General features: G+C 53.2%; 1 protein-coding gene across 4 annotated transcripts in view; it reads right to left on the reverse strand.

Moving 5' to 3' along the window:
- DNMT3A (DNA methyltransferase 3 alpha) overlaps positions 1–14,757 on the reverse strand; it is a 109,074-nt gene that overhangs the window by 60,979 nt on the left and 33,338 nt on the right. For all 4 annotated transcript variants that reach the window (XR_002735240.1, XM_023229913.2, XM_023229914.2 and 1 more), the window contains exon 3: positions 6,640–6,744. Coding sequence is in view for 3 of the 4 variants with exons in the window: in XM_023229913.2 (XP_023085681.1) it covers positions 6,640–6,744 (105 nt within the window). In the remaining variant the exon portion in view is untranslated. The remainder of the gene's footprint in view (positions 1–6,639; positions 6,745–14,757) is intronic.

Consider the following 14,757-nt stretch of genomic DNA (forward strand, 5'->3'; position numbering starts at 1 on the left):
CAATCTCGGCTCACTGCAACCTCCACCTGCCCAGGTTCAAGCGATTCTCGTGCCTCAGCCTCCCAGGTAGCTGGGACCACAGGTATGTGCCACCACGTTCGGCTTTTTTGTATTTTTCGTAGAGATGGGGTTTTGCCATGTTGGCCAGGCTGGTCTCGAATTCCTGGCCTCAAGTGATCCACCTGCCTCGGCCTCCCAAAGTGGTGGGATTACAGGCATAAGCCATTGCACCCAGCCCTGTATACATTTTTCAATGAATCCCTAATCCCCTCAGCCAGGCCTGTGTCTGTGTGCTCACAGCCCCTACCTTTGGGCCTCCCCACACTCGCCCCGCCCTGCATGCCTGCCTTCCTTCCTCCACACCCACCTCAGCAGGGTCCTGGAGTCAGGGGTGCCTCTCACTTTCCCCTTGACTTCTCCAAATGTCACCTCCCTTCTAAGGCCCAGGTCAAGTCCCACCTCCTCCGTCTTCCTTGGCTTCCCAGCATCCTTAGGAGTCCCACTGCCCTTAAGTCCCCACCACGGGCTAGGCCCGTCCATGCGGGACTCCAGTAGTGGGTGTCGATTTCACCGCTCAGGTCGAGGAGTGGGTGGGTGGAGCCGCAAAGTTCATAACCATAGGCTCTATCTCACAAGCAGTGTGTCAGCCTGTCTTCCTCACGCCTTCCAAAACATGAGGAGACAGAGTGGGCAGTAGCGTGTAGTGATGCAGACTCACAGGAAGAAAAGTCACCTCCGGGGGTGGGCCAGGGGCGGCAGCCCAGGAGTGGGAGACACTATGTCAGGAAGTGTGCATAAAAGTGAGGGGCACCATGTCACCGAGCCGAGGTCCGAAGGGTTGGCCCAGGAAGGGCTCTGATCTGAAAACAGGCAGGGGAGCTGAGCTCTGTCTTAACTTGGAGAAAAATCAAAGGTCCTGTTAGGCTGGAAAGCTAGCCAGTACTGCAAACTTCCAACAGCTGCCCTAAGCTGTACCTAGCTGACTTGCTACAGCAGAATGGTTCCCTAACTTCCCCATTTATACCCCAAGTCATCTGCTCTGAAGTGGGGCAGTTTGCTCTCTTGGACTGGCTCACTCCTGTGGTGTTGGAGGGTCAGCCCTAACACCGGCTTGGGCTCAGCTGAGCTCAGCACCAGCACCCAGCCCCCTCCTCCTCCTCCCTCCCTCCCATTCTGGGTTATTCTTAGCAGGAGGTGACCTCAGAGTGCTCCCTCTGAGCAAAAATAACCCTGGAGGAAGTTGGTGGGTATAAATTGTCAATGAATAAATACACATCACTAGTAAATAGGGGATGGAGCCCCACAGGGCCACTCACCCCCCAGGGGCTGCTGGGCAAAGGCAGAAACTCTCCCTTCAGGGCTCCAACCAGAACCACCCAGTAAGGACAAAGGCCTCTGCAGGACTGTCTGGGCTGGTGACCAGGCAGGAACCAGCTTCAGACACCCACGTTTGTCACCCTGCAACATCCTTAGAGGCTGCCCTTTCCTCCCCACCTCACACCCACACTGGCTCAGCTCCACGCACTGGCCCCCACCTCCCCATCATGGGCACTGGCCAGCCCGCAGGCCCTGGCCCAGGTGCCAGCTCCCTTCCTAAGCCCCGCCCTGCCCTGCAGCTGACTTCCTGTTTCCTGTTGCCGGCTCTGACTGCAGCATCCTGGCTCTCTGGCCAGTGCTGCAGCCAACTAGGCCGTTGCTGGTTTTAAGTGGGCCCACCTCTTCGCCCTCAGATCCCTGCAGCCTTCGGCACTTACACACAGGCTCCCTGGTATTTGTGTCAATAACTCTCTTCAGTTATATTTTTTTTGTATGCTTTTTGGACCAGTTCCACACACTTTTTCCAGCAGCCCTGAATTCACATGTTAACTTAAAGAGAACCCCTGGGTAGGTACCCAGTAGCCAAACTGCATGGCTGCAGTGATGAGGAAAGAGCACCATAGGCTTTGCAGTTGAGAGGCATGAAGTCCAAGTCCTGATCATCTTCTCTGAACCTCAGTCTCTTCTTCTGAATGTGGGGATAATGAAAGTGGTCCCCAACTACCTCATACAGGTTTGTCGGCATCAAACAGGGTAACCCCTGTAAAAGGCCTTTGTAGGCAGTAACATGCTGCATAACTGTGAACCTTTATTGCTGGTCTCTGCCTTCAGCATGGCACAGCTCAGTGACTATGCAACGGCAGTGCATTTTCAAACTGTCGGGGATGAAAGCTTAAGCTTTGGTTTCAGATTTTTAAATTCTCAAGGCACCAAGAAATGATATGGTTGTAAAATATAAAATCACAGCACGTGGATGTGGCAACATTATCACATACACATAGAAGTTTCTGAATGGTTATACTTAGTTCTGTACCGACAGGTAACAACCAGCGCTTCTCAAGGTGAGGTCTGCAGACCACTGCAGTCCCATGTGTGTGATCGGTGGGCTTGGAACTTGTCTTTATCAGTTCATTTTTATTAATTTTAGAAACAGTTCGAGAAGGGAGAGGCCAGTGTGGGTCACAGTGGCTGAACTGGGCTTCATTTTCAGGCTAGGTTCTGCGCTGCGGTGCTGGGGCAGGCGGAGAGAAGGCAGGCTGTGGCATTGTGTAAGGGGTGGGCAGGAGGAGTGGCTGGCTGCTGTGTTTGGGGAGCAGTGAGAAGGTGAGGTTCTGTGGCCAAAGGGGTGGCATCAGGCATAGCAGGGGAAGGAGTGGTCAGATGGTGAGGGGCTGGGATTCAGATCTTGTCCACTAAAAAATGGAGTCCCCGGGGGTTCCTGAAGAGGGACGTGCCGGTGATGCATTTGCTGTGATTATGTGTGGCCTCTTCTCTCCAGCACACTTGACTGAAATAGAAGGCATCTTCCTCTGGTGGCTTCCCGCACGTGGTCATTGCTCAGAAAGTGGAAAGTGTTTGTCATAAAGGGAGCACACTGGCCTGGGCATGCAGGGGGCCGGTGGAGTCTGGTTTGGGTGAGGGCAATGCCAGGGGGCAGAAGGCACCCAGGGACAGATGCCTGTAGAAAGCCAAGAAAGACAGTCCTTGGGGGCAAAAGGAGGAGAGAGCCCAGGATTTCTCGGGCTTGGGGGTGGGACCTGGTGAGGGCACTAAGTGGGTGTACCTGGACCCTCCCTGTCCAGCGCTGGCTGTGGAAGGCCACAGCCTCCAGCCAGGGTTTCATCTCTTACTTCCCAGTCCCCATCCCCCATCCCACCTGTCAGGACCTGAGCCAAGCTCCCTCCCTAGGTTTAGCTGGATGACACACTCAGCTGTTTTACAGCTCCTTGGCAAATCTATTGCCAGGGCCACAGCTGCAACAGGTCCTCAGAAGCCCTCTCCGCTGTGCTCCTGCACGGGAGGGGAAGAGTCCAGGACCAGCACCTGTGGCTACAAGGGCTGAGCCTTGGCTGCAGCAGGAATCCCCCAACATGGGCTCCCAGGAAAGGCCATGCTGGCTGCTGTCCTTGGGGTCAGTCTCTCTTGGTTCCTCCAATGTGCAAGGAGTCACTTTCCCAACAGCTGACTTCCCAATCAGCTTCGCCTTTCCCATGCTCCTCCTCACCCTGGGCCTCTCCTGAGGGGCCAGGAGTCTGCAGGTGTAACCTAGGACTTAGGCTAGAACACATCCAGACCATGAGGGGCACAGGATATGCCCCGCCTCCCAGGGCTGCTGAGAGGCTGATGCTGGGCCACCACCCTACAGGCCTGCACCCCAGCCTGGTGGACACTGGGCCCTGCAGTAGAACAGGTTTTTTACACAGCCAGCTCTGCACATTGTTTTTTTGAGACGGAGTCTCGCTCTGTCGCCCAGGCTGGAGTGCAGTCGTGCAATCTTGGCTCACTACAACGTCCGCCTTCTGGGTTCAAGCGATTCTCCTGCCTCAGCCTCCCGAGTAACTGCGATTACAGGTACCCGCCATCATGCCGGGCTAATTTTTGTATTTTTGTAGAGACGAGGTTTCACCACGTTGGCCAGGCTGGTCTCAAACTCCTGACCTCAGGTGATTCACCCGCCTCGGCCTCCTAAAGTGCTGAGATTACAGGTATGAGCCACTGCGCCTGGCCCAGCCTGCACATTTGGACTCTGTTTTGCTGTTTGCCAAGTGCCCCAAGATGTGGACAGGGCAGGTTTTACTGGCAGCCATATTTTCCCAATGAGGAAGCAGCCCAGAGAGGTTAGGCGACTCGCTCAAGGACACATGCTGGGAAGCATTAAATCAAGGTGCTGCTCTTCTGTCAAACTACGGTTGCCATGGCCTCCTGAAGAGGAAAGGTTTGGCTGGGCAGGGGCAGGTCTGACCTTTGCTGAGGCTCCTTGGCGCTTGCACCATTTCATTCTCACAGGGGCCAGGAGGAATGCATCCTTTTCTCCTCTATTTTTAGAAGGCGAACCTGAGGTTCAGGCAGCAGCTGTTCAAGGTTACACAGGTGGTCAGTGGTGGAGCCAGAATTTGAACTCAGGTCTCTTGGACCCCAAAGACAGTGTTTTTCCTTCTGCACTGGAGCCTGCTTCAGGCCATGGGAGGTATGATCACTGGCCCTTCTCCCCTCACTCAGCAGTGCCCCTCTTCTCTGTCACTGTCTAGGTGATATCCCCACACTCCTGCCCCTGACTTCCTTGTACCTTTTCACCTGAGTGCTTCACTCCACCTCTCAGCGATGTGGCTACTCTCTGATTCCGAGACTCAAAGATGAATCAAAGGGTTGCTGGGTCTTTATCTGCTACAGGTGGTGGCTCTTGTCCTCAGAAACTGGATGGGGACAGGGGCGGTTTGCTTAGCAGATTGCAGGTTGCCAAGCCTCAGGAGAGAGGCAGGACATCCTGCAAATGTGTAGTCACCAGTGTGCTCTGATGCCAGCCTGGCTCTCCTCCCACACCTTCTCCATCAAGGTGCCCTGTGGGTAGAGGAGGGTGCAGGGGCCCTGGGAATCTAGAGTCTGCTGCCAGCCAGAAAGTCCTCTGACGCCCCGTTTTATCTTTCAATGTCATGTGAATTTTTCATTCCAGGCCATAACATATCCACGTTTGCTTTAATATTAAAATGTTGCCGGGCATGGTGGCTCAAGCCTGTAATCCCAGCACTTTGGGAGGCCGAGACGGGTGGATCACGAGGTCAGGAGATCGAGACCATGCTGGCTAACACGGTGAAACCCCGTCTCTACTGAAAAATACAAAAACAAAAACTAGCCGGGCGAGGTGGCGGTGCCTGTAGTCCCAGCTACTCGGGAGGCTGAGGCAGGAGAATGGCATAAACCCAGGAGGCGGAGCTTGCAGTGAGCTGAGATCAAGCCACTGCACTCCAGCCTGGGCGACAGAGCGAGACTCCGTCTCAAAAAAAAAAAAAAATGTTTAAAATTACTTACCAGTCAAATGACTTCACTCGGGCCCCACCCCCGCTCCAAATCTTCAGGCAGAATTGGCAGGGGTGCATCTCAGTACCCAGCAGGTTCCCATACCTCCCACCTCCAGGAACCCACCCCCTGCCTCCACCGTCCCATTTCACTTCAGTCACCTTCAACCCAGCCCTCTACCCCAAGGGAGCAAGTCCTGGGCTCCATACCTGCTGAGAACATTTCTTTGAAGGGCTGAGTAACAAATCCAGAGCCTCTGACTCCCCCTTACCTTCTTGCTCCAAGTTTACCACTCTCAGCTGGAAGCGGGTAAAAGAAAGGAACCAGCTGTCTCTGGTGCTGGGAAATAATGACTGCTCCACATCTGACTCTAAGCCCAGGGGTCTTGTTCTCCAGAGCTGCCCCCAGGCCTCAGCGGCACTGGTTCCCAGAAGCCTGGGGCTGGGGCCGGCCCTGTAGCATACGGGTCTGCAGGACTTCCTTCCCCAGGGCCCTGGTTCTCCTGCTCCCTCACAGAGACCCCTCAGCCTGCATCTCCCCTCTCCAATTTGATCAGACTCCCAGGCCTGTTCCCTTCCTCCAGGTGGGGGCTGAGACCCAGGGTGAGAGTGTGGTAGGGAGGGGCGTGCATAAACAGTCCAGGGAGATCTTCATCCAGCCTGGGATTCTGGCAGGCCCTCTTGCTTCCCTTCCAGAGGGAGGGCAGGAGTCAGGGACCTGGTCCAAGTCTTAGGTCCAAGACCAACCAGCCAAGTCCCCTGGCCTCTCAGGGCCTTCAGTTCTCTATGTAGAAAACAGGGAAATGTGGCCAGGCACGGTGGCTCACGCCTGTAATGCCAGCACTTTGGGAGGCCGAGGTGGGCGGATCACTTGAGGTCAGGAGTTCGACACCAGCCTGGCCAACATGGAGAAACCCTGTCTCTACTAAAACTACAAAAATTAGCCGGGCATGGTGGCACAGGCCTATAATCACAGCTACTTGGGAGGCTAAGGTGGAAGAACTGTTTGAACCCAGGAGGTAGAGGTTGCAGTGAGCTGAGATGGCACCACTGCACTCCAGACTGGGCAACAGAGTGAGACTCCGTCTCAGTAAAAAAGTAAATAAATAAATAAATAAATAAATAAGAAAACATGGAAATGTGAGGGTGAGATTTGAAGAATGGGGTATCTGCAGCTGGAGGGGTGCACCCCATCACCTGGTCTTAAATGTCTCCAGGTTCCTGCAGGACACACATCACTGCCATTGACATCCCAGGCACATGTGTGTTGTGTGTGTGCACAGGAGGGTGTGTAGAATGTGACACTCACCGGGGGGTGCTTGCGCTTCCTCCCAGGCCTCCCCACCTTCCGTGCCGTGGTGCTGGGCTCTTGGCGCTCCTCCTTGCCACGCGGCTCCTCTTGCTCCTCTCCGTCCTGCAGGCACAGACACAGCCTGTGAGGCCAGAGCTGGATCCAAGCAGTGTAGCATTCTAGGCCTGTCTGGGGCTGGCCCTGGCCTCCCTTCCAGCCCCAGCCTCCTCCTGTTCCACGAGCCACACTTCCAGGGCTGTATAATATACCTCCACAACCTCCCCTCCTGCCTGGTGAGGCTTGAGTCACCCTTCAGAGCCCCACTTAAAATATATCCTTGGCCAGGCACAGTGGCTCACGCCTGTAATCCCAGCACTTTGAGAAGCCAAGGCAGGAGGATCCCTTGAGGCCAGGAGTTTGAGACCAGCCTGGGCAACATAGTGAGACTCCATCTCTACAAAAAAACCCACACCCATATATAAATATATAAATAATACAGATTTGTATATATATATATATAAATAAAACATCCTTGGGGGAACTTCAGGGCAGACCCTGCTGCCCCAACAGAAGGCATCTCTCCCTCTTTATTACCACATTTTCTAAACCCTAAAATTATAACACAAGCTCTGATAAAGGATCTGAGTTAAAAGTTTATTTATACGAGAAAGTTTTTGTTCACAGGTACACAATTACATTTGTGATCTACTTAATGAATCACCCCTATCGAAAATAAAATAGCCGGGCGCGGTGGCTCACGCCTGTAATCCCAGCACTTTGGGAGGCTGAGGCGGGCGGATCACGAGGTCAGGAGATTGAGACCATCCTGGCTAACACGATGAAACCCCGTCTCTACTAAAAATACAACAAATTAGCCGGGTATGGTGGCACGCACCTGTAGTCCCAGCTTCTAGGGAGGCTGAGGCAGGAGAATCGCTTGAACCTGGGAGGCGGAGGCTGCAGTGAGCCAAGATCACGCCACCGCACTCTAGCCTGGGAGACAGAGCGAGACTCCATCTCAAAAAAAAAAAAAAAAAGAAAAGAAAAAGAAAAACAGGTGAAAAGAAATATTAAATTTAGTAACATCTATTTGAAGTCCAGGCAATACTCAAAATGAACGACTGTGGAAAGTGGAGGACTTGTACAGCTGCGAACACCCTGCCATGTGGAACTGGCACCATGCATGCCTGTCAGCCTGCAGAAGGGTCTCAGGTACGACCGAATCTCAGCTCCTCTCCATCTCTTGCATTCACTGGGTTTGGAACAGAAGTTTGTTTTACTCCCTACCCCTCACATAACACCTGTGCAGGGCTGGGCCCTGACGTGCTTGTCTCCTGGGGCACAGAGACAATAAACCTAGAAAGTCCTGCCTCACTACTCCAGCCTGGCCACAAACCACCCACAAGTCCCTTCTGACTCAGCCGGGCTCTGGCATGACTAATCCCCAGCAGAAATGATGCTGGGGAAGGAGGGAGAAAGACGCCCTGACCCTGCAGCCTGCAGACGGACCACAGGCTGTTCTTCATACCCCGCCCGATGTCAGGAACCAAAGATGGCTTTTGGGCCCTACCAGAGGAGGGCGCCAACCCAGGGAAGTGCTGGCAGCACAGATAGAGAAGAGGGTCCACAGCTCTCCTGGAGACCTGAGTAAGATGGCCCTCAACATCCTACTCAACTTTCATTTTCTGTGATTGCAAAATACCTTGTGGTTTGCCACATTAATTTTTGGTGATAGTGGGACACACAAATGGAAACCTACTGTGACCGGCTGTAGACATAAGACCAGCAGGAAGAGCATCCCTGGCCCCTCCATCCATCCTCCAGCTGAGGCATGTCTGCAGGGCAGACCATCATGGCTCAAGTTCTGGGAGGCCTCCAAAGACATGCACATGGAGGGTGAACAGAGGTGCCCGGTCTTAGCGCAGGTGGTGGCCACAGTCAAGCTAGAGACAGGCAGAGCTCACATAAGAGATAGAGAGAGAATGCTCGGAGGTGCAGAAGAGGATCCTCGCAGATGCAGAAGAGGTGTGTTGTGGGAACAAGGAAGGGGAGAGCTGCCAACGCCAGAGACCAAAGCTGTCTGAGAAAGATACTGAGGATGAGGAGGCTTAGCTAGGGGTCAGAACGGCTGACCTTCAAGAGCACCGTCACTAAGCTGTGCAGAGTGACATGGCAGTGCGGGCTGGAGAAGGGCCAAAGAGGACAATTTAAGGAGCACAGTGGAGGAAGCATCTGGAAAGGATGCCAGGGGACTGGGAAGCCCCGTGCCGTCTATGGAGGGAGAGGCTAGCCCCGAGGCTGGAGATCCTTCAGGGGCTCTTTTCAGGAAAGCACAGCAGACGGGCGGTGAGGGCAGAAAGGCTATGGAAAGAGGAGCCAACTCGTGGGAGCCTTCATGAGGGCTCAGGCTGCCCAAGGGCACACGCCACATGGGAGGGGAGGCTGCTGCTTCTGAACCATCTTTTGAAGACCCCAGACCCACCCCCCCAAACGTATAAGAAGGGATCACACAGAGAGGACGTGTTGCCAGTGCAGCTTAGTATTTGTGAAGGTTCTGATTGGATCTACACAACTGCTAAGAATTTCAGGCTGAGGTGAGGCTTCTGATCCGATTCTACTGGTGCCAAATGGGCACTGTCTTGATCAGCACGTGTAAAATCATCAGGGGTCATGTGAGGTCATGGAAAGAGCAAAGTGGGCATGAGCCCAGCTTGTCCATTTCCTAGTTACAGTTACAGGAGCAGCCTCTCGGAGCCTCCGTTTCTTCATCCATAAAATGGGTCAGAACGGCTGACCTTCAAGAGCACCGTCACTAAGCTGTGCAGAGTGATATGGCAGTGCGGGCTGGAGAAGGGCCAAAGAGGACAATTTAAGGAGCACAGTGGAGGAAGCATCTGGAAAGGATGCCAGGGGACTGGGAAGCCCCGTGCCCCATCCCCCATGGGATGGAAGGTGTCCATCCCATCTGCTTCTTGGGTTTTGAGAAGACAGCTTCACAAAAGGTCTGCCCCTTTGACTGTTTTGTTTACTGCTGAATCCCCAGCGCCTAGAGCAGATTCTGGAAAAACTCCTACTGCCCATAAATTCTGGGCTTTAAACTATTTCTTTGATAAGCTGCATTTGTGACAGAGGGATTCATTTGACTTTCTTTCATTGTGAACTAATCCGAGATGTGAAAGCCAACCAGAGCTTCTGAAAAGGGAACCACAGTTACCACACAGCAATGACCTAAAAACAAAGATGCTTGACATTTCATGATGGGCACCAGCTTCCATCGGGCATGTAGAGAAAGACTTGGGGGCCCCTACAGGCCACCCCTCTGCCATATGCAGTCCTGCTGGCATCTCTCACCTACACCATGTGTGCGGGGCCTGGAGGTGCTTGGCACATCTTTTTCCCTGTTGGATTCAATTCCATGCAACCCAGCCCGGCGGGAGGGGTGGACCCCCCGGTGCCAGGACACCTCTTCAGATCCTGACAGGTCCAGAGAGGGCGGGGAGTGCCAGGCAGGGGTGCTCTGTGTACCCCACACCTGGTGCAAGGAGCTTCACGGCTGGCCCAGCATTCAGGCCCCGCATGCTTCTGGGCCATGCTTAGAGTCTCCACGAGAGCCAGGTCTGAACAACTCCTGGCCCTTCCCCTTGACATTCGGCCGTAATCGCAGCGTTGTGAAAAGCACGTTCTCTTCCACCAGCTCTTCCTCGATGGAGTCTTAGGGCAAAGCAGGAAGTGATGCTTCTGCTCTGGGCCTGCCTGAGGTTCCCTCTGCAGAGGGAGGGGGCTGACACGCCGAGAAGGGTAAGCAGATGGCTCGGGCCGTGCCCCTCAACGGCTCCAAGGAAGCGTAGCAAGTGGTTCATTCTCGCATCTGTCACGGGGTCTGTTTTATTCCATATCTTTGCTGATGGGTTGAGCAAAGGAATGTAAAATATGCTTATCAAATCTGCAAGTAGCCCTCAATTAGTAGGCGTTGCTAATACTCTGAAAGAAAAGAATCTGATCTGTGGTGACGCGGAACAGCTGAAAAACACGGTTCGCGGGAAGAGATTTGAGCCCAGGTTGGTCTCCTCATCTGTCAAGCCAGGGTATTGAATTTGTCCACACTTCCAGTGCAGAGGGGAGGGGCGGAAATTCCAGACATGTAGGCTTTGGAGAGGGCAGAGCCGGGCTGGGAGTTTCGCTCTGCTCTTTGCTTAGGAGTAACTTCAAGCTCTTTAACCTCCCTGAGTCTTGCTCTCCTCATCTATAAAATGGGATGATACCTACTTCACAGTGATGTTATAAGAATTAAATGAGGTGATGTAGCAAAAGTTTGACACGTGATAGTCACTCAAGAACTGCTACCTTCCCCCGCTCCACACATCCTGATTCGTACTTCACTCCCACTCCATCCTCCCCAACCCCCTCCTTGCCTCGTGCAAATCCCAGCACGCTGCCCACCATATGCAGCGATCCCTCACTACCACACAGAGCCCAACATCTGGGCGGGCGCTCCTGCCGCAAGATATGTGGCAATACCAGGGCTCTGGGAGCTTTCCAAAATGCAAAGCTGATTATGCCACTCTGCAGAGCTTAAACCCTTGCCATGGGGGTTTCCGGGGGCCAGAAGGATCCAGCCAAGCTCCTCAGCTCATGTGCAGGACGGTCCCCAGGATTTGGTTGGATCACCTTCGTCTCCTCTCCACACTGTGGTCCCAACAGACAGCACCAAGTGCGAAAGCAAACTGCTTCCAGCCTCAGTCCCTGGGCATAGACTGTTCCTTCTGCCCGCACCACCTTCCCGTCAGGTTTATTAGCAAACTGTTACTTGCTTTTCCAGCCTCATATCCTGGATTCCCCGCCCCTAGCCCCCCTCCTCCCATCCCCTGCCTAGACTGAGCTGAAAGACCCTCCCTCTCCTATAGTTTCCCTACCCAGCATGACAGTGGTCAGCTCCTTGAGGGAAGTATGGGTGTCTGATTCATGCTGGCATCCAGAATGCCTAGACTGATGCACTTAGTCCAAGGCAGGCACTTGATGAATGACTGTCACAGAGTAGGTGCTTGACATGAGTCCACAGACACAAATAGAGGCACACATACAAATCTACAAACCTGTACAAATACAACTGTGTACCAGGTTCCAGTGCCTCTCGGATCTTTACGATTCCAGATTAGGAAACAAGAGGACTAAAACGTCCCTTCTAGACTTAAACATAATTGTCGCTTTGCATTTATATCATTCTTTGCAGCTTTCAAAGCACCTTCACATTTGGTGGCCTGTGAGATTAGGTGGTTCCTCTCTCTAAACTTCTGAGGCTATGATCTGACCTACATTTCAACACTGCTCACTGGATGGATTATTTTAAGCCATATACAACGAATCATTCTGATGCGCTGGGCTATGACGGTAATAATCTCTCACATTTGCACTGTACATGGTAATTAACAAAGCATCTTCATATATGTTATTTCATTGTATTCTTACACTTTATGGAAAGCAGAGCTGGTATTATTTTTTTCTATTACACAAGTGAAACACCTGAAGCTCAGAGAGATTATCTGACTTGCAGGGATCAGAGAGCCAGGAAAGGAGGCCTTTAGAACCAAAATGTACATCTTTTATTTACCAGCCCATGGGTCTTTCTACTGCAACATGCCACTATACTCTACCACGTCAACAGACACACAGTGACACCATAAAGATAACAGGCAATCCAAAGTCAAGGCACACTGGCATTCACAGGCACAGACACTCTGGGCTGGCTGTGCCCAGACACAGGACCCCTCCCCATAAGAGATTTATGTCTCTTGAGGCCCTTGCGTGGAGACAGCCAGCCTGACATACGTGTGTTCCCTTCAGTACTTAAACCGGATGCTACTGACCCAGCATCCGTCGAGCAGATGTCTCAAGTTGGTGCTTGAGTCGAGGGGATGAACTTGCCGGATCTAGCCAGCTACTTGCCCGGGCCCCCTGGGACAAGAAGCATGCACAGCCTTTGCCAGCTGGCTGGCTGGCCTCCCAGGGACTGTCTGTGATCATGGGATTCAGTGAAACAAACTGGCTTCTGCAAGAGGCAGAGCCCTGTCCCGGGCTGCCTGAGCACCAGGCTCTGAAGTCACAGCCACATGCTCGCGTACCCCAACGCCACACACATACACACATATGCTCGCCGCACGCCCGTGCCCAGGCCAACCTGCAGAGGCTGATCCCAGCGTGAGGGGTCAGGCAGTGGCCTGGGAATCACTGTAGATGCACATGGGCCCAGAGCCCTCCAAAGCCCCCTACTTTTTCTGATCTCAGTCACCTCCCATGGCTCATTGGCCCTTTATTTCAATTATTCAACAATATCCAACAAATAATCATTGACTGCTTAGGTGGTGTCATAATTACTGAGGAAAGCCCTCCATCCTCCTGAAAGGCCACTCTCCTGAAGGGAAGGGGCTGTGTTTCATTGGCGCCTCTGAGTCCCCCACATTTCCTGGGTACTCGCACACAGAGATGTTCCAAAAATGCTAAATAGCTGACAATGCTGGTGCTCGTCTGGTTCCCAGGCCCTCCTGTCAGAGCTGCAGCCCCTTGTCCACAGCCTGTCCACCTGGCTGGGGCTTCATTGTCTTCTGGAGGTTCAGGGTGGGCCAGACCTCACACCCACAGAGCAGCATACCTCAGCCCTGTCCACCTCTGAGGTGTCGGTGCCACCACAAGGCCAGACATAGGGGTGCACTCAAAAAATCTATTGAGCACCTCCTGTGTACTGGATACAAAGATAAACAAATAGGAAACTCAGTTCAGAGGGAGACGACGACATGTAAACAAGTACCTGATGCCATGCTGAGCCCAGAGTGGAGTGTGCCACTGCTTTGCCTGTGGCCACTTCCATGGCACCAAGCCCACTCATGTCTGCTCCTTCAGCAGCACACCCAGCTCTGCCAACCCTTGCTTAATAAAGGGGAAGATCCAGATAAAACTATTTTGTAGCCATGTAGCCTCTCGAAGCCCCAGCTGAGGAACCTCTGATCATTATCCTGCTCTGAGTGCCTCCTAACTAATCGTGATGACGGAGTGAGTCAATCACTATGCAGAGAACACTCTTTTGCATGCCCTTCCATGCAGCAAAAACATTATGTGGGATGATTACGAGGAATATCCCTAATGCCCCGTGGCTCTCTGCAGAGGCAGCTGCAGGGCATAACCAGGCCTCCTGTGCCAAGCCCAGGTGCCAGAGAGGAAAGGCTCATGTCCCAATTATCCTGGGATGCTGCTCTACCACTCAGCTCCACTCCTTTTTTTTTTTTTTTTTTCCCAGGGTTTCACCATGTGGGCCAGGTTGGTCTTGAACTCCTGACATCAGGTGATCCGCCCACCTCAGCCTCCCAAAGGGCTAGGATTACAGGCATGAGCCACCGCACCTGGCCAGCTTTTTTTTTTTTTTTTAGAGATGGAGTTTTGCTCTTGTCACCCAGGCTGGAGTGCAATGGCGAGATGTTGGCTCACTGCAACCTCCACCTCCCAGGTTCAAGTAATTCTCCTGCCTCAGTCTCCCAATAGCTGGGATTACAGGTGTATGCCACCAGACCAGGCTAATTTTTGTATTTTTAGTAGTGACAAGGTTTTGCCATGTTGGCCAGGCTGGTCTCGAACTCCTGACCTCAAGTGATCCACCTGCCTCGGCCTCCCACAGTGCTGGGATTACAGGCGTGAGCCACTGCGCTCGGCCCATTCTTTTCTGCACAGCTGAGCCTGGCCTTTCCTGCCCTGACCCTGGGCAGTTCACCTTCTCGGCAGGGCTGGGCTCCATCCCTAACCTGGCCATTAAGAGCATGAGGGACCCAAGTGACTATGGCCCCTCACCTAGGCCCCTGAAGGGATCTACAGCCCCTGCATCAGGAGTTAGGTCTCATCATCACTTGCCTTGTTTTACTTTTGTTCAAGGGATAAAGGGACCTCAGGCCTTTTGTGACTGATGACCCAAAGAGAGACAACATTCCCTCTACGTGCTAGGCTCTCAGTGGACTCTAAGCCCACACTACGTCCTCACCCATGGTTTCCTACTGTTCTCCTGCGCCCCTGCAATTCATAGGGCGGCAGTGGGTCTAAACCACAAGGTGTGGGTAGGCAGGTAGGTAGGTGGGTAGGCAGGTAGGTAGGTGGGTA

The sequence above is a fragment of the Piliocolobus tephrosceles genome, chromosome 15, assembly GCF_002776525.5.
Source record: "Piliocolobus tephrosceles isolate RC106 chromosome 15, ASM277652v3, whole genome shotgun sequence".
NCBI classification, from domain to species: Eukaryota; Metazoa; Chordata; class Mammalia; order Primates; family Cercopithecidae; genus Piliocolobus; species Piliocolobus tephrosceles.